The 23,791-nt window shown below is 50.6% G+C and overlaps 1 protein-coding gene across 2 annotated transcripts in view; it reads right to left on the minus strand.

Annotated features, from left to right (window-relative positions):
- Positions 1-5,020: 5,020 nt before the first annotated feature.
- Positions 5,021-23,791, minus strand: part of Pi16 (peptidase inhibitor 16) — a 20,752-nt gene continuing 1,981 nt past the window's right edge. Inside the window, exons 2-8 of one of the 2 annotated variants that reach the window (XM_029566934.1) lie at positions 13,941-14,625; positions 10,376-10,597; positions 7,550-7,659; positions 7,185-7,273; positions 6,047-6,721; positions 5,714-5,846; positions 5,021-5,443 (exon numbers count right to left, since the gene is read on the minus strand). In XM_029566934.1, coding sequence (XP_029422794.1) covers positions 5,731-5,846; positions 6,047-6,721; positions 7,185-7,273; positions 7,550-7,659; positions 10,376-10,597; positions 13,941-14,576 — 1,848 coding nt within the window. In that variant the 5' untranslated portion in view covers positions 14,577-14,625 and the 3' untranslated portion in view covers positions 5,021-5,443; positions 5,714-5,730. Of the gene's footprint in view, positions 5,847-6,046; positions 6,722-7,184; positions 7,274-7,549; positions 7,660-10,375; positions 10,598-13,940; positions 14,626-23,791 lie in introns of both variants that reach the window. The other variant, XM_029566933.1, reaches the window with a different exon arrangement.

The following is a 23,791-nucleotide window of genomic DNA, read 5'->3' on the forward strand; positions in this document are numbered from 1 at the left end:
TCCCCTTCCTGAGGCTGTCATGCTGGGCCATGCTGGAAGGCTGGTGCCGGGCTCTGCCTTCAGTTTCCTCAACACTACTTTTCTGATACGAGGGCAGTGCTGCCTTCTGATTGAGAAATCATGTGACTCAAAATGTCCCCTCACCTTGTCTGTGTAATGGTGATGCTAAGTGTGTGGGATCTGTCACCAGTGCGGTATGTGAAAACGCACAGGTATGTGAAAACGCACAGGTCAGGCAGGCCAGTGTCTAGTCCTCCCTAGTGTAAAGCTCATGGTAACATTTGACCCCATCTCTAATAAATGTATTGGTGGTGATTTGGAGTTTTGTGGGGAACCTCTTACTTCTGTGAGCTTTGTCAGCCCCCTGGGCTGTGGGCTGCCAGCCTGCGGTGAGCGGTGTGGCCAGGTCGAGTTTTCCTCCATCCTCGGGGTTTTACTCTGTGTTTGGGACACTTGTATTTCAAGCCTGAGCAGTGACATGACTGAGCCCCATCCTCCCAAATGTTTGGAAGAGGCTGCCTGAGCTGAGCAGGGTTTGGTTGGCCTGGCCATTCAGCTCAAGGAAGAGCCCTTGCTGTTTCCAGATACCATGCTGGGGTACCCTGCTGGTCCTGGAAACTAGAGCCCGCCTTTATCTGAGAAAGGAGGTTTGGTGGGCTTGAACAGGAGGGGAGCTGAGCTGCCTACAAGGACAGGTGGCAGGAGTGGGCTGTCCTTTCGGGGGAGGGCAGTGACCTTCCTCTCCTGGGAAACCTGGAAAACCAAGTTAGGCCTCTGACAGGCCTGCAGGGATCCCTCATAATGAAGCCTGAGGCAGCGGTAGCCTGTGCTGCTCCCTTCAGTAGTCCTCTCTCCTGCCAGCGCTCAGGTTGCCTGGAAGCGGGTAGTGTGGATGGAGACCCAGCCCTCAGGTGCCTGGAAGCGGGTAGCGTGGGTGGAGACCCTTCCCCACTCTGGTCCTTGACCTCTGAGCGCCAGCCCCTCTGCCCTCTGTTGAACACCTTCTGTCATTGCATGCCTTGCTGACATGTTCTCTCCCTGCCCATCTCATGGCTACCAGCCCATTTGTTGCAGCCAAGGGTTCTGTGTTTCCTAGCCAGGTCCCTTTCTTCTATCTTGGACAGGCTTTTTTTGTGTAACAGGCCTGCAGCCTGCTAGCAGATACTCCTGCTTTGCAAGAGTCAGATAGAGCCACTGCAAAACTAGGAAAGATAGGTTTGGGTCTCTGTGGTTTCAGCTTGGCCCAGAGAATACCCAGAGACCTAGCAGTAACTCAAGAAAATAGGCCCTCTAGGGGCTGTCCCAGAAATGCAATTGGTTTAACATCTACAATCAGTTAATGTCCAACACTAACCAAATGACTATCTCAATAAACACAGAAAATGCCTCTGAGAAAAGTCAGCATCCTTTCATGATAGAAACTTCCAACACAGGGCCTGGAGAGATGGCTCAGCAGTTAAGAGCACTCCTGCTCTTGCAGAGGACCTGAGTTCAGTTCCACATGACAGCTAACAACCATCTGTAACTCCAGTTCTAGGAGATCCAATGCCGCCTTCTGACCTCCACAGGCATTGCACCACACGGGTACACTTACACATGTAGTGCAAGACGTAAAGAATAAGGGGCTGGAGAGATGGCTCGGCGGTTAAGAACACTGGTTGTTCTTGCAGACCTGGGTTTAAATCCCAGCACCCACATGGCAGCTAACAACTGTCCGTAACTCCAGTTCTAGGGGATCCGACACCCTCTTCTGTCCTCCACAGGCATTGCATGCCAAGGGTGCACTTACCTACATGCAGGCAATACACGCTTACACATAAAATAAATTTAAAAGGAAAATAAAAGGTTTTTTTTTTTTTTTTTTGGTCTTTTTGAGACAGGGTCTCCCTGTAGCCCCAGCTGTCCTGGAACTCACTATGTAGACCAGGCTGGCCTTGAACTCACAGAGATCCACCTGCCTCTGCCTCCCGAGTGCTGGGATTAAAGGCATACACCACCACACCCGGCTAAAAAATATATATATTTTAAAAACTTCCAACAGACTAGGAACCAAGGGGAACTTCCTCAGCCTGACAAAATGGTGTCCGTGAAAAAAAAACTATTGGGGCTGGGGAGATGGCTCGGCCGGTGAGTGCCTGCCACTCCACAGCACGGGGGATCCCCATACAGAAGCTGGGTGCAGTGATGCGTGTATATGTGTATGTACCCCAGTGCTGGTGTGTGTTTTATGTGTGTGTGTGTCTGTGTGTGTAGGGCAGAGACAGATCCTGGAAGCTTACTGGCCAGCTAGCCTACAGTTTCAGTGAGAGACCCTGTCTCAAAAGATAAGGTGGAGGGGGGCTGGAGAGATGGCTGCTCTTGCAAAGGACCTGAATTTGGTTCCAAGTACCCACACGGCAGCTAATAACTGTCCATAATTCTAGTTCCAGGGGATCCAACACCCTCTTCCAACCTCCTAGGGCACTGCACAACAAAGGTGCACTTAACATACATGCAGGCAAAACACTCACGCATAGAATAAAAATAATAAAATAGCAACTGATGTTGACCTCTAGCCTCGACATGCCTGTGCTCACATGTGCATATAGGAACACCTATATATACCACACATGCACAAAAATACACCAAAAAAAAACCCAAACACCAAAATTAAGATTCTTTTTAAGATCAGGAACAAGACATGGACATCCACTCAAATAGGACAATATCCCAGGTTCATGGACAATTTAAGTTAAAATAGCCAATTACACAGTCCCCTTCAAAAATCTCAGGAGAAACTTGAATTGATCCTAAAATTCACATGGAAATTCAAAGGACTCAGCCCAACTAAAACAGTCTTTAAAAGAGCACAAGGTTGGAGGATTCTCATGCCCTGATTTCAAAACTTAAATACTAAACTACAGTGATCAAGATTAGTAGGCTGGCATGGGAGGTTGCTCCTGTAATCCCAGCACTGGGAAGTCTGCAGAGATAAGAGGGTTTCTTTAAATTTGAGGCCAACCTGGTCTGCAAAGTGAGTTTTAGCCCAGCCTGGGCTATACCATGAGGCCCTGTCTGAAAATATGTATGTGCTGGGGTATTCACGTGGAGAAGAGGATGGACTCATATCTTTTGTCACATAAAAGTAAAAATGGGGGCCAGGGGTGGTAGTGCATGCCTTTAATCCTAGCACTCAGGAGGCAGAGGCAGGCGGATCTCTGTGAGTTCAAGGGCCGCCCGGGCTACATAGTGAGTTCCCAGACAGCTGGGGCTACAGGGAGACCCTGTCTCAAAAAGACCAAAAAAAAAAAAGTAACACATGCTTTAGCATAAAAAAAAAGTAAAAATTGATGCAGACTTAAATGTAAAAAACTATATGTATAAAAACCATAGACTTATAGAAACAAATATTGGACAGGAGTAGCAGTAGCTTCCTAGGTACACTGTCAAGGGCAATAATGTACAATAAAAGAATTGGACGCCGGGGCTGGAGAGATGGCTCAGCAGTTAAGAGCACTGGCTGCTTTTCCAGAGAACCTGAGTTCAGTTCCTAGTACCCACATTGGATTGCTCACAACTGCCTGTAACTCCAGCTTTAGGGGATTTGATGTTCTCTTTTGGCCTCTGCAGGCACCTGCACACACATCATATGTGCCCCCCCCTCCCCAGATTAAAGAATAAAACTATCCTAAGAGATTTTTGTAGCCAAAGGACCTCATGAAAATTACAAAGACAAGCCACAGAACTGAAGAAAATATTCCAATGGAACATCTGAAAAGGACTTGGATTTAGAATATGTAAAGAATTACAACTCCATCAGGCATGGTGGCACACGCCTTTGATCCCAGCACTCGGGAGGTAGAGGCAGGCGGGTCTCTGAGTTCAAGGCCAGTGTGGTCTACATAGTGAGTTCCAGGACAGCTGGGGCTACAGGGAGACCCTGTCTCAAAAAGCCCAAAAAAAAAAAAAAAAAAAAAAAAAAAAGAATTACAACTCAACTGTAGAAAGACAAAATACAGATTTGACTAGACATCTGGATATACAAAGCTAACAGTGGAGCTGGAGAGCTGGCTCAGCGGTTAAGAGCACTGGCTGCTCTTGCAGAGGGCCTGGGTTCAGTTCCCAGCACCCACATGGTGACTAACATTCATCTGTAACTCCAGTTCCAGGGGATCTGACGTCCTCTTCTGGCCTCCTTTGGCACTAAATATATGAGTGCATTTACATCCATGCAGGCAAAACACTCATACACTTTTTTTTTTTTTTTAAATTAACGGGTGAGTGGTTACTTTGGGCTGAGAGGATGGAAGTAGGGAGGGTGTGCCAGAGGGCAGGGTGTTTCTTTGGGGCAGTGAAAATGCCTACCTTGGTAGTGGTGATAGTCACACAACCCTGTGAATGCACTAAAACCCACGAGTTGTATACATTAAATGAGTGGTTTTTGTGTTCTGTGGGTTATAGCTATAGAATTGGGTGACAAAACAAGAGGATCTGACCCTGGTATACGTTCCTACCCACATGGTCAGAGCCCTGCTCCTGCTGCCCTCCTGCTTTGACCTCTCCCTACATCCAAGCCACCTTCCCTCCACTACTTGTCCCCACTTGCTGCCCTTTGCCTGGCCCAAGGCACTTTTGGACCACCTGCTCTGATCCCCAGAGGGGAGGCTAAGACTACAGACCCTTTCTCCGTATGCCTACAAGCACCTGGGGCCAAGGAAGCCCTGCCAGTTTTTAACTGTGGCCAGGACATGCGTGGGCACCAGCAGTCTCGTGGAAATGTTCTGAGTTCCAAAGCCACCCAGACCCCACTGGTAACTTCTGAGGCTGGGAGAGTCAGCCCAGTGGCTCTGTCCTCTGCTCTTCTCTGCTTTCTCTTTCCAGCACAGCCACCTGTGGCTGGGGGTGGGGATAGAGGGTCACAGGAAGGAAAGGAATGGCTCGTAGTGTTAGGGGAGAGGGGTGGGAAGAGGAAGGAGGAGTTGCACGAGTGGGCAGGGCCAGATCCCCCAGCCCTCCACCTCTACCCAGCAAGCACGGAGACTGGGCACTCAGGCAGGCTTTATTCAGGAATCAAGGCTGCACTGACTGCCTGGTCCCTACCTCTCCACACACAGAACCCCATTCAGGTGGGGCTTGTCCTTCTCCTCCCCCTCACAATTCCCCTTCCAGTTGCAAGAGCACTCAGGGAGCTCGGGAGCCCTAGAACAATGGAGGCAGACATCCCCAGGTGGGGCGGGCAGGTGAGCCCCCAAATCAGGACCTCAGCCGCACCTCACTGGAAGGGGCGCTGAGGAGTCCAGCGGTGTGCAGTCATGAACTGGCAGCCCCACAAAGGTCTTGTGCCCCAGATGCTGTTGATGAGGCTGGAGCCTTGCAGCCTTTCCCTTCCAGAGGGCCGTCTGCGAACATCTTGAGGGCTGGGACAGCGTGGAGGACACGGAGTTGGGCAGCTGACCTCTTCTCCCTAGGAAGGCAGTAGGCACTGCTGCGGACAGCCCTGGACTCAACACTGCTCAAGGAGGAGCCCAAGGAACTGGAAGGGGCCAAGAAGGTCCCGGGGAGCCAAGGTCCTCTGTTGTTAGACCAGGCACATGCGGACACGAAAACAGCCGTCTGAGGGGCAGCCCTCCCCTGTGAAAGCAGTATTCCTGGGGTGGTATTGGAAGCTCCTGAGGGAAAGCCAGGGGTTGGGGCTGCTGGTGATAGCACGACCTGTCAGAAGCTGTGGCCTTGCCTTTGAGCCGCGTCCCCTCAGAAGGCTCCAGCCAACAGCAGGGCAGGCGGCAGCAGCAGTCCCTTGAGAGGGCCCCACGCATGACCGGAGTTCCCCGTCGTCTCCCAGCCAGGCTTTTCAGGACCCTCTACACCTGAAAAAGGATGGGCTATGCCTCAGCCTGAAGACAGCTGCTCTGACTACCCATCAACCCCACCATGCAGGGTGCAGGCGGCGGGCAGGCGGGAAGCGTCTTCCTGATCATGCATGCCCCACCGTGCCCCAACCTTCGGGGCTAGGCTAGGATGTCAGAATTCTGGAGCCAGGACGGAAGGCAGGAGCTGCGGGCCTTACCTGGCCAGGATGACCGCAGGGCCAGGGTGCGCCCACCTGTGGCATTAGCTGAGGCAGAGGCACTGGGGAAATTGGGTAGGAACTTGGAGGCGAGGTGCCCCGAGAGGTCCAGGGAGGCCTGCAGCCCACTGTGGTCCTCCTGGGCTGGAAGAAATGAAGCCGAGAGCTCCCTGGAAGCTGGCAGCTCGGCCTCTGCCTCTTTCTCCTCCTGGGTCTGGGGTAAGGACTCTCCTGTCCCTGCCAGGGACATCTTGGGGTACAGAAATCTCTCTGGGATCATGGAGGTGGCGCTTGTCTTGCTGGTTTCGTTGTCCGTAGATTTGGGGGCAGTAACATGGGTTGATGTGGGGAAGTTATTTGGCCCTTCATCCCATGAGAGTTGCTTGTGAGTTGCGGAAATAGAGAGGACCTCGGCGGTCAGGGAAGGCGGAACCTCTGTTGTGGTAGAGGGACCTTCCGTTGCTAAGGAAGATGGGGCCTTTGTTGCTACAGCAGGCGGGGCCTCAGTTGCCAGGGAGACTGAGACTTCTGTTACCAAGGAGAAATGTGACCTTTCTGTTGCTAGGGAAGTAGTACCGCTTTCCCTGGAGCCTGGGGCTTCAGTTGCCTGGGTGGATGGAACCTCAGTCACCCGCTGAGGCGAATCCTGCGGCTCTTCCGGGCCTCTCGTGGGTTCTGGTGTGATAGGGAATGAATTAGTGCTGCAAACGGGACCCACCGCAGCCAGATGGCCCCCCAGGAGGCGCCAACTTCGCTCCTGGGCAGCGAGTCTGCCCCTCTGGTGATGCCAATTCTTGTTGCAGACAGCACTCCATCCACCGCCTTCTCCAAGTTTGTGCTAGCTCCTACCCAGTTCCCTACTTGGACGAGACTCCGAATTGCTACGCGCCCTGCGCACCGTAGGCCCCGCCCATCCGACACTAGACCACGCCCACGGGTGTAGGTCCGCCCACCCGCCTGAACCTTCCGGGGTGGGTCGGGGCCGCTGGATCTACTGGGTCAGAAGAGGGTCCCGGGTGGTCGCGCCGTTGGCCCCTCCCTGCCCCGCGGCCGCGGCCCACCAGAGGCTCCAGGCCTCCCAGCCGCGTCGCCCTCGCCCTGCCCAGGCCAGCTCTCCCTCTCTCCCTCTCTAACTCACCGCAGAGGGAGTTCTCGCAGCTGTAGCCCGGGGGACACTGAGAGCACGGAGTCCCCTCCTGGTACGGCCTTTTCCCCTTCACGTTCCCCCTGCAGGAGGTGAGGGTGGGCTTGGGGCGGGGCGCGTCCTTCCAACCTGTTCCCACGTTCCCCATCCGCATAGCTTGTCTGTCCTCAAGTGCTTCCTCCTACTAGTAACATTCTGGGGACCTGATTCCCCTGCCCTCTGGCTAACCAAAGAAAACCCCATGGGGGCCTTCACTGTTGCCGGAAGGGACAGGGCCCACATCGTCCTCTGCCAGCTTCCTTGGGCTGTGCGCAGGTCTGCCCTCCCCAACCCCAGCCACCCCTCCCCTCAGCACTTACGGGGGTTCATAGTTGCACACTAGCAACTGGATGTTGATCTCCTCCACTCCCTGGAGCTTCTCACAGAAGTGGGAACCACAGCCAATCCTCTCTGTCTTGCTCCAGACCACCTGAAGGAGGGCAGACCTGGCAGCTTGGGCCTGGGCTGTGTAGCAAGGTGTAGATCTACACCAGCCTTCTGTGAGTGGGAGGAGAGCATCTACAAGCCTTTATGATCCAGGTCCTTGAACATCCCTAGCTTCAGGCCCAAAACTGAGCAGGGGGCTGGAGGCAGGGGTGACTTTGTCCCTAACAGGGCTACCAGTGTCCACTCTCCTGTTAAGCACCAAAGTCACCACACCCCTCTTTCCTCTTTAAGCTGCTGCTTCAGACCTTGGTATACCATTCTGAGCTTTCTCTGTGGTCTCTCTCTAGAGGTCCTTACATTATTTTTTAATATTATTTTTATTTTATGTGTATGAGTATATTGCCTGCATGTGTGTAAGTGCACCTGTGTTGTGCAATGCCTTGGAGGTCAGAAGAGAGCATCAGATTCCCCTGGAACTGGAGTTTAAGGATGGTTTTTAGCTGCCATGTGGGTGCTGGGAATTGAACCGGGTCTTCTGCAAGAGCAGTCAGTGCTCTTAACCACTGAGCCACCTCTCCAACCCCCTTACATTGTTTGTTTGTTTGTTTGTTTGTTTGTCTGTTTGTCTTTTTGAGACAGTGTCTCTCTGTAACCCCAGCTGGCCTGGAACTTGCTATGTAGACCAGGCTGGTCTGTAACTCACAAAGATCCACCTGTCTCTGTCTCCTGAGTGCTGGAATCAAAGGGCATTTTTGACACAGTTCTCTGTAGCCCAAGCTGACCTGGAACTCACCATGTAGACCAGGCTAGCCTCCTGAGTGCTGACACTAAAGGCCTATGGCACCACAAATTTTAAGCCAGGGATGAATGCAAGTGAATGAATCTCACATGGTAGAATCTTAGTCACAAGAAAAGTCCAAGAAAGAAGGCGTTATTTTGAAGGTGAAACTTCCCCCATCCACCCAAGATCGCCAGGTACCCCCTTTCCCATCTGTTCGTTCAGCTTCTTCCTAGACCTAGACTCGGGTACCTTGGCTATTAGAACTGTCCTAAGTATGAAAAACCAAAGCCACAGAAACTGTGTGTCCCAACATAGGGACAAGACCACCGGCCTCTCTTGCTTTGTAGGTTGTTAGGAGTATGTCGACCTTAGCTGGGCCTAGCAGATGTGTTTCCCTGGTAGAAATGACACTGCACAGTCAGAGAAAGCTGGAGCAGCCAGGCAGGTCGGTGTTCATGCAGGGCACTGGCAGAGGTCCCTCCAGGAGCATGTGTGCAAGGTAGGGGTGAGAAGGACATATTCCAGCAGGGAGGGTGTAAGGACCCTACAACTTCCCAACCTGGGTGGATGCTTATGAGGATTTCCTTCCCTTAAGATTAGGGCTAAAAATACCACCCCAAAGAGGCATTAAAAATGGATGGGGGCAATGTGGGCAGGAAGAAGATAGGGTTTTCTTTGGTTCTCATTTAATCCTTTGTACAATAAGCATTGGGAAGAGAAAACAATTCCTCTAACTCTAAAGTCACTCTTATTTGCAAGCCTGAACTTTCAAACTGCAGCGAAGTTTGTGATAAGGGGGCCTGGGAGAGGCAGGAAATGTTAGAAGGCTCTAAGAAACCTTCCTTTTACAATTCGATTTTTACAATTTTTTTCTTTTGTGTGTGTGGTGGTGGTGGTGGGTGCATGAGTGCCACAGCACACATGTAGAGATCAGAGGACCATCTGCAGGAGTCAGTTCTCGCCTCCTACTGTGTGAGTCTTGTGGATGAGACTTGAGTGGTTAGATTTGGCAGCAAGCCCCTTTACCCACTGAGCCATCTGGCTGGCCCTTTTTCACCTTTACCCACTGAGCCATCTTGCTGGCCCTCTTTCACGTCTTTCACAGTTTTTTTTGGGGGGGAGGGGGTCTTTTTGAGACAGGGTCTCCCTCTAGCCCCTGTTGGCTTCGAACTCCTGCCTGTGCTGGGATTAAAGGTGTGGTCCGCTACACCTGGCTTTCAGATTTCTTTTTAAAACAAAATTTATATGAGTCTATGTATTTGCTTTATCAGCCTGATAGATTAGAAACAGCAAATTAGACATGAAAAGTGTCAAAAGAGTGACAGTGACAGAAACGTTTGGGGACATTTTGGGTCTCGAAGCACCCAGGGTTCAGTGGCCTGGGACAACTGGATCCATGAACCGGGGTTCTGTGACACCTGTCTTCTGCGCATCATGAGGCTGAAATGGGTGACCTAGGTTCTTACAAGATGGGCTTTTTGGAGAGTGAAATGAAACTGGCCTAGGTAGTTAAGTGACCTAGACCGTACACTAACTGCTGTTAAGAAGGCTCTAAGGAGGTGTAGGTGCCCACCCACCACTTTTTGGAGAGTGAAATGAAACTGGCCTAGGTAGTTAGTGACCTAGACCATACACTAACTGCTGTTAAGAAGGCTCTAAGGAGGTGTAGGTGCCCACCCACCATTCCAAAGCAAGGTTGCTCTGAGGACTGGGACCTGGAAGCAAGAGGTCCCTGCCCTGGCATAGGGGTGTCCCCCATCACACACGTGGCTCCACCCAGCTCCTGGAGGCCCCAGTCCCTCCTGCCCACCACACTGGCTCCATACATCACTGGATACCCCAGCCTGCCCACCCCACCCATCGTGCATGTCCCTGCCCAATACCAGGAGGCCCTGACCCAAGGGTGGAACTTGTGGCTCTTCCCCCATAAGGAGGCCCTGCCCTCAGCACCCTGTCCCACCCTTGCCAGGCCTCACACCTGTGTGTAGTGGCCGCACATCTGGCCTGGCTCGCAGGTGGCAGTGCTGAGGTTGTAGTGCTCACGCTCCTGATGCCAGTTCTCCATGGCCAGAGGCATGTCCACACCCTCGTCGGTGATGGCGAACAGGTTCTCTCCACGCCGCCCACGCTCCTTGTTGTGTCCCCAAATGCACTTCTGTGCATAGGCCTTGGCGAAGGCGGCCAGCTCTGCATCCCACCTCTGCAGGGCAGCAAGGGAGGCGGAGGAGGGCAGTGAGGGTGGTTGGAGTAGAGGGTGGGTGGCCTGGGACCTCAGGAGGCCAAAGATGCCACTACCTCACCACCCCTTAATAAGGCGACTCTGTCATGACATGTCACAGTAGCTCTGCTCCTGGTGGGTTTCTGTGGAGAGGTGGGAAGGGTGACACCTCAGGTAGAGGGGTTTGTCAAACATGATCTTTCTGTCAGCTGCCTAACCTTTCTGACCTCTCACAGAGTGGAAGACCACTGGGAAGGCCAGCGTGACCTTACTCTTGTATCCTGTGTAGCTGGTGGGTAGATGTCCTTCCAAGGTGGTTTGAACTCCTTTGATGTATTGGCAGACTGGGAGGTTGGTCAGGTCCATGCGCCTCCCACTGTCCCCTGGGCCGTCACCTCTTTGCCTCAAAGGTATTCTTCCTAAGTGCTCAACTCCTGTCAGCCTGCCCCTCTTCCCCCAGGAAAATGGTGTCAGTCCAGAGCACGCACTCTGTAAAGTCCCCACACTGCCTGTTGTCAGAGTCTTGCTAACCCAACACTGGCAGAACCCCATGGCAAAGTTTTCTCATGGGTATTGCAGGTGAGACACTGGGAAAGGACATTTTAGGTTAAGAGGGCCTCTGAGGTCCTATGTCCCTGGCTCAGAGGACAGAGGGAGTGTGTGTGGGAGAAGAATTAATGAGTCATCTGACCCTAAGCTAAGGAGGGAGGCCTGGATCCCATTTAACTTTGTCCTTGGCCTCTCCAGGAAATGGATGCCTGTTGTGGCTCTTGCTCCACCTTCTAGGGGCCTAGCCAGCTTCCAGAGCTAGACAGCCCAGAAAGCCCTAGTGCTTGGGTGACCCTAAGGGAGGGCAGTGTGGCCACGCCCACTTCCCACCCACTCAGTGCTTTCAGGAGCAGCTGCTTGGAGCTGGAATGGGACAACCTCACCTTTGTGATCTCAGATGAGTTCCTTACCCTCTCTGGCCATTTAAAAAAATATTATTTATTATTGTATATATATATGAATGCCATAGTGTATACATGAAGGTCAGAGGACAACTTTTGGGACTTCACTTTTCCTGTGTCTTCTGGGCTGGAAAGCAGGTTGTCAGGCTTGTGTGGGCAAGTGCTTTTACCCACTGAGCCATCTCACCAGCTCCTTGAGCCATTTTTCTGTCTCAATCATTGGTCTGGGTGACTCCCTTGACTCTGGCAACAGTGGGTGATTGGGGGTGGAAGCCAGGATTAGAGGGTGAGCAGCAGAGCTCCAGACTCCTTTAGAGACCAGCAGTGGCATACTCTCTGTCTGTCATAGCTGGCATATGTGGGTTCTTAGCAGATGTCACCTATTGGTGACTGAGGCAAACCCTGTTTGAAGCAGCTGCCCAACCCTAAATCCCATGCAGTCAGTGTCTGAAGTGTTGGGAGCTATTAATATAAGCACGGCCATTATGTCCATTGAGCTGTGGCAGGCTTGCTTATTTACTTTATGACCTTTCACCTTGACTCAAGAGTTTGTGTTTTACACACAAGCATTGAATTGTTCTGTCAAGTCAGGAGGAATGTGCTGGTAATTTAGGGAAGATGGTTAATTGGTGGAATTCACAACAAGTATTTGACCGTTCCTTGACCCTCAGATAAAGGTGGGAAAATACAGCTGTTGAAGCTAATTGAGCAAAACAAACTGTGGTTATCTGATGTTCTGCTGTATAAGAAGGCTGAGCTGAAATAAACTGGGGCTGTAGTCTCTACTGACAGTCCTCCCAAGTATCTTTTCTGTCTCTTGTTTTTCTTTCAATCCTCACTCCCCCTTTCAGGTGCTGTTCATCTAAGGCCGGCTGGTACTGGTACTGTAGTCCCACCTTTTGAGAGCTTCAGGAGGCTTCTCAGTCTGTGGCGTTGCAAGTACTGTGACCCCCCTCCTCACTGGCCACACAGTCCCCTTCTGGAAGTAGGTCCATCCATCCTTTCATTCAGTTGTCCTAGGCACTGAGCCAGGCAGGGGCAACAGCAAGAACTAAGAAGCCCAGGTTCACATGGTCATAAGTCCCTTGCAGACATGACACTCTGTGGCCAATGGCACAGGCAAGTAAGTACTGCAGGGAGGGCCATGTAGCCAGGCCGAGGGTGGAGGAAGGTAAAGGTTGTGAAGGTAACCCTGAGCTAAATGCACACGAGACACACAAGGATAGCAGGGTTATTTGTGCAGGATCGTAGAATGGGGAAACTGAGTCTGGGCGTCGGTCAGGCAAAACTGGAAGGGGCACCTAGGCTTCTCATTTGCTGCCTGCAGCTCCTGGTTGCCAAGGGCAACAGGGCTGAGAATGCTGTGACCATCTCACTGTCATCCTGCCTGACCTGCAGGGTAGGGGTTGCCATACCAACTTTCCATCAGGACATGGAGGCATTTGAAGAAAAAGGGTTCTCCTCAGAGTCAGCAAGCCAAGGCTAGAACCTAGATGCTGAGACCCCAGATTTGCTGCTCTATTCTCCAGGGGTGACTTTGCTTTTGGGCACCAGCCTCAAGGGTTCCTGGACAGACACTGCTCACTGGCCCCCCAAGGCCACCAGATAGTGTCTGGATGGTGAGGGTGGAGTAGAGTGGGGTGGAGTTCAGACATCTGGGAGGAAGGAAGGGAGGGAGTCTCACTTTATCACCTGAAACTGCCAGCAGATATCCTGCCCCAGCCCTGCCACCTGACAGCACTCTGTGCCTGAGGTAGGTACCACCACCTTGCATCTGGCTCCTGTTGTGTCTGCTGAGTTTCTATCACTGTTGTACAGTGTGTTCATTTTTGTATTATATAATCTTTTTAGACTTCACTCACAGGCATTATTCTGTGAGATTCAGCCTGTGTGGAGATATATATGTATATAATTATATATATAAAATCTTACAGATGGGAAACTGATATGTGCCCTGAACCACTGGTCTTGTCAGAGATGGAGACAGCATCGGACCAGCGGGGTCCCGCGTCCTCCTAACTCCTGCTCTCTCCCACCTCCTCAGTGCCTGACAGCCATCCCACTGCTCTCATCCTCTCTTCTGTGGGTATTCTCCAAGTCTGTTTTCACGGAGTGCTTTCCCTCTAAGGCCATGTGCTTTTCAGGGAGGGTTCAAGAGGAGTTACTGGTGTGGGAAGCCAGGCCTTAAGTCTGTGAAAATCCCTTTGAGCCTCATCTGGGTAATGGGATTGCTTATGAGGACCCGTGATAACTCCAGGGACTCTGTTACTGACCAAAGACAGGAGTCTGAGGTAGCATCTCTATAGGGAATGGAGTGAGGAGGAAAGTTCCTAACACCCCTTCAATTCCAGGAGGCCACACCCAGCCACACTCACCATCTGCAGCATGTCCGAGGCAGGCGGGGACACCTGGGCACGGTAGTAGTTGTGCAGCTCCACCATGGTCCGACTCTCATCCTCTGTGAGGGCTCTGGTGGGACCTGTAGCAGCCATTAGCAGCAGTAGTAGCAGCGGTGGTAGCAGCAGTGCCTGGAAGTTGCAGGAGCTGTGCATGGTGGCCAGCCCCCTCTGCCTCTCCTGATCAGGGGGCTGGTGACTGGATTTAAAGTCCTCATACAAGCACCACCCTGGCTGGGGTGGGGCAGCAGGGGCTGCATCTGGAGGCCCAGCCCGGCTCACACAATGTCTCCAGGAGGGCTGGGTGCCTTGGGTCCCGACCAGCATTGAGTCCACTCCCCCGGAGTCCTTGGCAACAGCCTCCTTTCTCTCAGTAACGGGGGCTCCGGCCAAGAGCTGTGTGAGCTCTGCGGTCCCTCCCAAGGTGTAGACAGAGCCCCAAGGGGCAAAATCACAGGAACAGCTGCAGAACTGTGGTAGTAGCACCTTGCTCACACCTGCTAGGTGCTGAGGACCTGCAGAGGAAGGACTCACACAGATCTGCCTGCACAAGACTGAAGAAGATGAGGAAGCTAGCTGTGGTGCTGGGAGGGCAGAGAGGATGACATGCTGCATTGCTGGAACCAGCTAAGTCTGAATCCAGGTCCTGCGCATTTCTCTGTTTCTGGAAGAATGAGATCGGTGACAGAAACATTAAATGCCCACCCCCAGCCTGCAGGGTCACTCAGTGACAAATACTGCACTCGCAGTGGCCCAAAGGATGGTTGGCACATCTTAGGTCTTCAGCAATGGTAGAATATCACCCCTCACAGGGTATTGACGGCTCCCAGGCTCATGAACAGACCACTTGTCATGGGAGGAGGTCTGAGGTGTTTCCTACTTCAGCTCTGGTGTGGGGCCTTTTACTGGAGACAGGGCTTTTGTGTACCCTCTGAATGCATGTGCTTAAGGCACTCATTCAGGAGTAGGGTGCTGGGCCCCCTAACTTTGAGTATACAGAAAATGTGTCTGTTTTTGAAATTAAGAGAGAGCAGAAGGCAGAGGGGTGAGTGGGGTGCTATGGTGGGAGCTCCAAGAGGAGGAGACTGAAGGGAAGGGGACCCAGAGACTGCACGAGCACTGCACCACCAGGACCATGAGAGTAAGGGACTGAGGCCTCAGCCTTCACCAGCCAGGGAACTAGAATTGGTACTCCTGATATCAGCTGGAATGCTTGGAGCCCCACCCTCAGTGAATGGTTTATTTATGTGTATATGCCTGAATTGTATGTACGTGCACCATGTATGTGGAGTGCCCTCAGAGACCAGAAGAGGGAGTCAATTCCCTGAAGCTGGAGTTGCAGGCAGTTATGAGTGTGGGTGCTGGAAACTGAACCCAGGCCCTCTGCAAGAGCAGCAGTTTCTTTTTAACCTCTGAGCCATCTCTCCAGCTCCCCTCAAAGCCACTTTATAATGTCCTTAGAGAATTTCAAGAAAACATGCCCCTGCCTAGGCCTCCAAGTAAGAATGAAAATCCACTCAAAATTTAGGTTCGACACACAAAAGAACTGTCAGCACTAATAAAGTCAGCAGCAGTGCAGGATGCAAAACCAGCTGCTCCGATGTGCTAACAGTGCATAGTGCAAAGAGGAAACAGACGACAACGCTGGTTACACTAGCAACAGAAAAGAGGAGAAGCTGGACGAGGGCACAGTGCAGTGGCAGAGTGCCTGCCTGGCATGAAGTTCTTAGGAACAGATTTAACCAAGGAGGCAAAAAGCTTACAGACTGAAAACTAGAAAATGTTGCTGACATTAGACACAAAGAAAAACATACCAAGTCCACAAGTTAGAGGGTGCTGCTGCTCAGAGGTTGGCATTTCCCGAAGCAATCTACAGCTTTGACAGCTATGTAGACCAGGCTGGCCTTGAACTCATAGAGATCCACCTGACTCTGCTTCCCCAGTGCTGGGATTAAAGGCATGCACCACCACACCTGGCAAGGTTTATTTACTTTTATTTTTTGCATATGAGTGTTTGCCTGTGTGTAAGTGCACTATGAGCACGCAGTGCCTGTGGAGGCCAGAAAAGGGTATCAGATCCCCTGGAACTGAAGTTACAGACAATTGTTAGCTGCCATGTGGGTACTGGGAACCAAATCCAGGTCCTCTGCGAGAGCAGCCAATGCTCTTAACTGCTGAGCCATCTCTCCAGCCCCAGGGCTGTCTTTTAAAATAAGACTAGGAAAGCTGGCTATCCACATGAATGAAGTTGGGGGCTTGGGAGATTAATTTTTCTCAGATAGGCTTTCACTGACCCAACCTCTCTCTAACTTTGATCCTTCTGGGATCACAGGTGTACCCCTCCCCATTTTTATTTTTATTTTTTTCCCTCCCCATTTTTAAAAAGCTTTCCCCAGAAGGACATGATATATGGAGTTGAAGGTCCTGGATAACACAGACTTGTATTGTTCTTGAGGGTGACAGCTTAGGGACAAATATCATGTAAACACACGTTTAGAAAGGGTACCAGAAACTGAAGGCTGGGCAGAGCTGTCAGCTCTGAAAATGTCCTAAAGTGAACTGCTTGAAGAAACCTGATTCCCCATAGTACTTTGCACATTCTGATATATGGAGTTACTTCTGCCTTAGCCTCTTTCTCCAGCTAGATCCTTGTCCCCTCTGACGCCCCTCTACCCTGTCACCGTAGCCACCTCCAGCACTGCCTGTCAGCCCCACTCTAAACTGACAGGTGACACCTATCTGCAGGAACCTCGTGACCCTTCTGAGTTCCTCCCTGAAGCAGTTCCAGCACCCCTGAGATGATGCTGCACCAACTGGGGAGCATCCTTGGGCAAGGGTGCCATCCTGGGAGGAATACCTGGCTCCCTCTGGAAGCCATGGTGTCCACACCTCAGGGTACCCTGGAAGCCAGCTTCTCGTGTGGTGTGTCATCTGTATCCTTTCCTCCTAGAGAGAAGGACTGGAATGGGGAGTCCCAAAGGAAAGGGTGGTTAACAACCAACTGTAACTACAGTTCAGGAAATTGATGCCATCTTCTGGCTTCCACAGGCACTGTAGGAATGTTTTGTGCCCAAACATACATGCAGCCAAAACATACATACACATAAAATACCATCATGACATACTTTATTAAGTAACCTCTTTCCTACTGTAGGCAGGACAGGAAAGGAGAAAGAGGAGCCAGAGACATGGGACAGGTGAACAGAGGAAGGAGTCAGGTGAGGACAGTGGGTCAGGGGAGTTCAGGGTGGAACCAAGTCAGATCTACCCAACTCTGCTGCCACTCCCTGGCTGAGCAAACCATTTACCCACCAATCCTCACTGTGCCCATACCATAGCACTGATACATGGTGGCTTGTGATCAGGGGGAAAGAGTCCCAGGTGACTCACAAAGGGCAGAAAGTGGTCTGCTGCCCTCCAGGTTTGGGGTCCCTGGTTCCTGGATAGAGGCGTCTGATAGGCTCTGGGGATAGGGCGTCATCTCATACCTGGGACCCCAGAGGCCTGCCCCTAGCTGACCCAGAATCCCAAGCAGGCTCTGGCTCCTCAGCCTGGTGGCGACGGAGGCCTCTCTTCCCTCAGAAATACTACTGCCCTCAGCCAGCCAACATCCATAGCCCTCAGCAGGGAGAGGGCTGGCGCCTGGCCCAGGCTTTCGGGTACTCCTGCACCACTGGCTTCCTGTCTGGTCTAGACAAATCGCTGACCCAGCACAGCTGTCTCAGGCCTCCCAGGCTGAATGGAACAAAGTGATAAACTGCCCCCTTCAAGGAGCACAAGGCTAGGCTTGGTTCTGGGGCTGGGCGTGGGAAGGGACGTAGCTGTGCCTGGAGAAGCAGTAGGGACATGGAACGTGTGTGTGATTGGAAGGGGCCAGCCTGTGCAGGTGTGTCTGACCAGAGTTATGGCTGCCTGCTGGCCAGGCAACCATGGCATGGGGCAGAGAAGAGAGTCTGTGAGGACAAGGGAGCAGAGAGGAGAGTCTGGACGATTTGTAGCCGCCATGTAGGTGCTGGGAATCAAACCCGGGTGCACTGCAAGAGCAGTCAGTGCTCTTAACCATTGAGCCATCTCTCTAGTCCCATCTGCCCATCTTAAAGGTGTGTCAGCCACCTGTCTGAATTTGCTGTTTGCTACATGGTTGCTGTTGCATTGTTAGTAAGCATGACACATTGTATGCTGTATGTAAACTGCTGTTGTGTTGTTAGTAAGCATGACACATTGTATACTGTATGTAAACTGTCTTTCATGTCTTAAAGCGCCATGCTGTCCAAAAGCTGTTCTGTATCTGAGTGGTCCCATCCAGAAGTTGCCCAGGGCTACAAGCATATACAATGTGGCCAGTATGGCTGGGGAACTGTGCTTTCAGCCCATGTGGCTAGTGGACGGCTCCATCTACCTCCTTCTAAAGCTGCCTTTTCCCTGTCCTGTTTTTCTTTTTTGAGACTTGATGTCAAGGCATCTAGCTCTACACTGATCATTTCCCTTGCTGTTACCACTGAGGGCCAGAGGTGCTATGAGACTGGCTCACAAAGGCAGGAATGTTGATGTGTAGATGTACACATTTGTCCAAGAAGCATACTGCTCAAAAAGCTCCCCACTATGGACTGAATATGCCCCACGCCAGAATTCATGCTGAAACTTAACCCCCAGTGTAATGCCATGAAGAGGTGATTAGGTTAGGACAATGGTACTTCCCAAAATGGGACTAGTGCCTTTATAAGGCTGGTCAGAGGGAGCCTGCCCTTCTGTCACCAGGACACACCACAGAGCCACCTATGAACCATACACCAGAACCTCTGTTTATGAGCTACCTGGTCTGAGGTATTTTGTTACAGCATCCTGGACAAAACATCAGTTAACTAGAAAGTTGCTTAGTGAACAGGAAGGCAGAGAGAGGCATGCTGCTGTTGTGTCTGAGTCTTGTAGACGGTGAGCAGACATGGGCAGCCTTCAGGTCTATGGTGGTTAAGTTTCCTTGTCAGCTAGATGGATTTAGAAATGCTGAGGATGGGCTGGAGAGATTGCTCAGTGGTTAAGAACACTGGCTGTTTCTGCAGAAGACCCAGGTTCGAATCCTAGCACCCACATGGCAGCTAATAACTGTCCGTAACTCCAGTCCCAGGGGATTTGACAGCCTCTTCTGACCTCTGCAGGCATTGCACAACACGGGTGCACTTACCTACATGCAGGCAATACACGCATATACATAAAATAAACTGACCTCTGGGCATTGCACAACACGGGTGCACTTACCTACATGCAGGCAATACACGCATATACATAAAATAAAAATAATAAAATATGTTTTAAAAAAGATGCTGAGGAGACTGATAAAGTCCTCCTCCTCCCATCCTCCTTCCCTCCTTCCTCTCTCTCTCGTGTGTCCTGTATTCTCTCTCTCCCTCCCTCCCTCCTCCGTGTGTACTCTGTTCTCTCTCCATGTGTGTACATTCTGCGTTCTCTCTCTCCCTCTGTGTGTGTGTGTGTGTTCTCCCCGCCGCCCCGTGTGATAGTGCTCCATTCCCTCACTGGGATGTGTCCTTGAAATCTAGTCTTTCCCATATCTTCTTCCTCTATCCATTTTTTATGTGTACGAGTGTTAAGCCTGCATGTATGTAAGTGTATCTGTGTTGTACAGCGTGCCTACAGAAGCCATAAGAGGGTGTTGGATTACAGATGGTTGTTAGTCCCCATGTGGCCTCCAGGTCCTCTGCAAGAGCAGTCAGTGCTCTTAACTGCTGATTGGGAAATGAAAGGTAGGTGTAGGGTACAATATTAAGAACTAAACACTGCAAAGTAAGATGTTCTCTGAAGCCAGGCATGGTGGTGCATGCCTTTAGTCTTGGCACTCAGGAGACAGAGGCAGGCAGGTCTCTGTGAGCTCGAGGCCAGCCTGGTCTATGTAGCAAGAGCCAGGACTACAGATTGCAAGCCTATCTCAAAAAAAAAAAAAAAAAGATGCTGAGAGCAAAACCATTAAACAACATAAAATGAATCAGAATGGAGGACACAAAGTCACTGGACATGACTTTGAAATGGTTCCCAAACATGGCACACTGAGAATGGAGCTATGCAGTGCACAGAGAACCATTAAAGTTCATGTCCATCGGACAACTGGCACATAGTCACCAATGAAGCCCAGAAAGGGGAGAGCTTTGAAGGCAGAGGCAGACAGCATCCACCTGATAGGGGCAGAGTCCCCCAGGTTGATGGAAATATCTGGGGCTTTCCAGACTGACTTCTAATGATGAAGCCTGTGTTCGGCTTTTGTGTTGCTGTGACCAAAGCTATACCCAAGAAAAGCAACTTTGGGAGAAAAGATTCCATTGTGCTCATGGTTCCAAAGGGTCCATCATGGCAAGGCTGATGTAGCAGAACAGAGGATCATATCACAGTGGCCAGGAAAGCAAAGAAAAAGGAAAGGGGATAAAAGACAGATAGGTTTAGAGCTGCAGCATGCCTGTCTACAGAGGGCAGAAGGCAGGCCCCAGAGGGGAAGCAGGCTGCTGAGAAGGGAAGGGACAGCACCCAGCAAGCACCCTGTGCCAGGCAGAGCCAGGCACTGCCCACTTGTGGCCTTAGGTGCCTGTGTTTCCCCTGTAGGTGTTAGCCAGGCTCATAGCAATGAGGAAACCAAAGACCAGAGAAGTAGGCAGACCTCTCCAAGGATACCCTCCCAGCAAACCAGAAGTGTGATATGAATGGAGGCCACTGGTCCCACTTGGGTAAGCAGCCGTGTGTGTGCGCGCACGCATGCACACTATGGGTGTGTGTGCTATGGGTGTGGGTACCAGTAGAGGCCAGAAGAGGCTGTTGGACCACCTGGAACTGGAGTTAGAGGCAGTTGTAAGACATCTGATGTAGATGCTGAGAACTGAATTTGGGTCCTCTGGAAGAATAGCAAGTGCTCTCACCCCCTGAGCCATCTCACAGGCCTTTCCCCGCAGGCCATCTCACAGGCCTTTCCCCACAAGCCATCTCACAGGCCTTTCCCCGCAGGCCATCTCACAGGCCTTTCCCCACAAGCCATCTCACAGGCCCCTTTCCCCCCATCTCACAGGCCTTTCCCCACAAGCCATCTCACAGGCCTTTCCCCACAGGACAGGCCATCTCACAGGCCTTTCCCCCCCGCAGGCCATCTCACAGGCCTTTCCCCGCAGGCCATCTCACAGGCCTTTCCCCGCAGGCCATCTCACAGGCCTTTCCCCCTTGGTTTTGCTAATTTTGTTTTCAGTATTTTTTCTTAATGGAGGTGAAAATTAGGATTTATTTTAAAAAGAAGAGAAGCTAGGAAATGTTAATTCCTGGGTAGGGCAGAGTGATGAAAGGAAACTTTAGTCCAAGGTCAGGAGGGAGGGAGACTCTTGTGGTTGACCTGGAGACTCTTGGTTATTAGAGAGCAAAGATGGGGTTTACAGCAAGTCTAAATAGGCTGTATGAACCAATACTCTTTATTTTAATTTATTTATTTTTATTTTATGTGTATGAGTGTTATGCCTGTATGTATGTAAGTGCACCCGTGTCATGCAATGCCTGCAGAGGTCAGAAGAAGGCGTCAGATTCCCCTGGAACTGGAGTTATGGACAGTTGTTAGCTGCCATGTGGGTGCTGGGAATCAAACCTGGGTCCTCTGTAAGAGCAGTCAGTGCTGTTAATCACTGAGCCATCTCTCCAGGCCCAAACCAATACTCTTTAAAACATAGTAAAATGTTAACACTGGTTCAAAGTGAGTGGTATGTACCAACACTGTCAGAATTGAGAATGTTTCCAGGTTACACAGAAGCAAGTGGTCTCACCCCAGAGGCACATTAAGCACAAGAAGTTTCAAAGAAAGGACACAGGGCAGGGGGGAGGGTTGAGGATCAGCGTTATAGACTCTGCTTAGTGTGTTTGGTCTCCAATGCCAAAAATAAAAGTAAATAAATGAACAAAGACAGAAGATAGAGCAAGAGCTTGAGCGAGAGAGCAAGAGAGTGAGAGAGAGAGGACTGAGGAAAACCAAGTCTAAGAAACAATGCAGCCCAAGGACCAGAAGGAAATTCCCTGTGGTATTCCAAGCTACAGGAGACTCTAATAACATGAGTTCAGGAAAGGAAGCACTCAAAAACAAAACAACAATGAAATAAAAAGGGAAGATACTGAGGGTCATTTCATAAAGCTAGAACAGAAGGGACTGGAGAGATAGCTTGGTGGTTAAGAGCACATGCTGCTCTTCCAGAGGACTTGAGTTCAGTTCCCAGCACCCACACTGGGCAGCTCACAACCAACTCTAACTCCAGCTCCAGGGGATCCATTATCCTCTTCTGGCCTCTGAGAGCACTGCATTCACATGCATATACCCTTAAATAGATACACACATACACTTAAACAAAAACAAAATCTAAAAAAATAGAATGTATGATTTTGACAAAAATAAAGCCATTATTCAGAAAATAAAAGAAAGTATCTATCTTGAGTACAGTGTCCAGAGGCTGATGAATGAAGCTAAAGACACATCACGTTGGAGGAATGTAGTCATAAAACTGAACTCTGGGCAGAAAGCACATACTAGAGTAATACTATCATGGGATGGGAATCATGACTTCTAATTAAAATGGCTTGAGAATGTCACTCAATGGTAGACCACTGGCCTGGCATATGTGAGGCTCTGGGTTTGATTCCCAACATCACAACCAATCAATCAATTTCTAATCAATGTCTCTATTTTAATTTATTTTTATTCCATGTGTATAGTGTTTTGTTTGCATGTATTCAAGTGCACCCATGAGTAGAGGTCAGAAGAGGATGTTGGATCCCTTGAAACTGTAGTAGAGATGGTTGTCACCTGTCATGTGGGTGCTGGGAATGGAAGCCGGGTCTGCTGCAAAGTCAGTGCTCTTAACTGCTGAGCTATCTCTCCAGCACCCCTATTCTTTTCTGATCATTTATTTTTTTATTTTATGTGTATGCATTTGTTGCCTGCATGTAGGTCAGTGCACCCATGTTGTGCAATGCCCGTGGAGGTCAGAAGAGGCTGTTAGATCCCCTGGGGCTGGAGTTAGGGACAGTTGTTAGCTGCCATGTGGGTGCTGGGATTCGAACCCTGGTCTTCTGCAAGAACAACCAGTGTTCTTAACCGCTGAGCCATCTCTCCAGCCCCATGATCATTTATTTTTAAAATTTTTATGTGTATGAGTATTTTGTCTGCATGTAGGTAAGTACACTCATGTTGTGCAATAACCATGGAGGAACTAAGGACAGTTGTTAGCTGCCATGTGGGTGCTGGGAACTGAACCTGGTCCTCTGTGAGAGCAGTAAGGACTCTTCTTTAAAACTATTTTATTTGAGCCGGGCATGGTGGTGCACACCTGTAGTCCTAGCACTTGGGAGGCAGAGGCAGGCGGATCTCTGTGAGTTCAAGGCCAGCCTGGTCTACACAGTGAGTTCCAGGACAGCTGGGCCTACAGGGAGACCCTGCTTCAAAAAGACAAAAATTTATTTATTTATTTATGTGTATGAGTGTATTTCCTGCAGGTGTATAAGTGCACCTGTGTCATGTAATGCCCATGGAGGTCAGAAGAAGGTGTCGGATCCCCTGGAACTAGAGTTACAGATGGACACAGTTTTATGCATCCTAGGCTAAGTGAAAACTTGCTCTGTAGCCAAGGATAACCTTGAACTTCTTGATCCTCCAGCCTCTATCTCCTGAGTGCTGGGATTACAAGTGTGTACCACCATACCTGGTATGTATGCTAGGCAAGGACTCTACCAACTGAGCTACATCCCCAGTTCCCTAAAATAACTATAATAACTATAACTATATATATGGGGGATTATATATATATATA

Source organism: Nannospalax galili, unplaced genomic scaffold (genome assembly GCF_000622305.1).
Source record: "Nannospalax galili isolate Female #2095 unplaced genomic scaffold, S.galili_v1.0 scaffold538, whole genome shotgun sequence".
NCBI lineage: Eukaryota > Metazoa > Chordata > Mammalia > Rodentia > Spalacidae > Nannospalax > Nannospalax galili.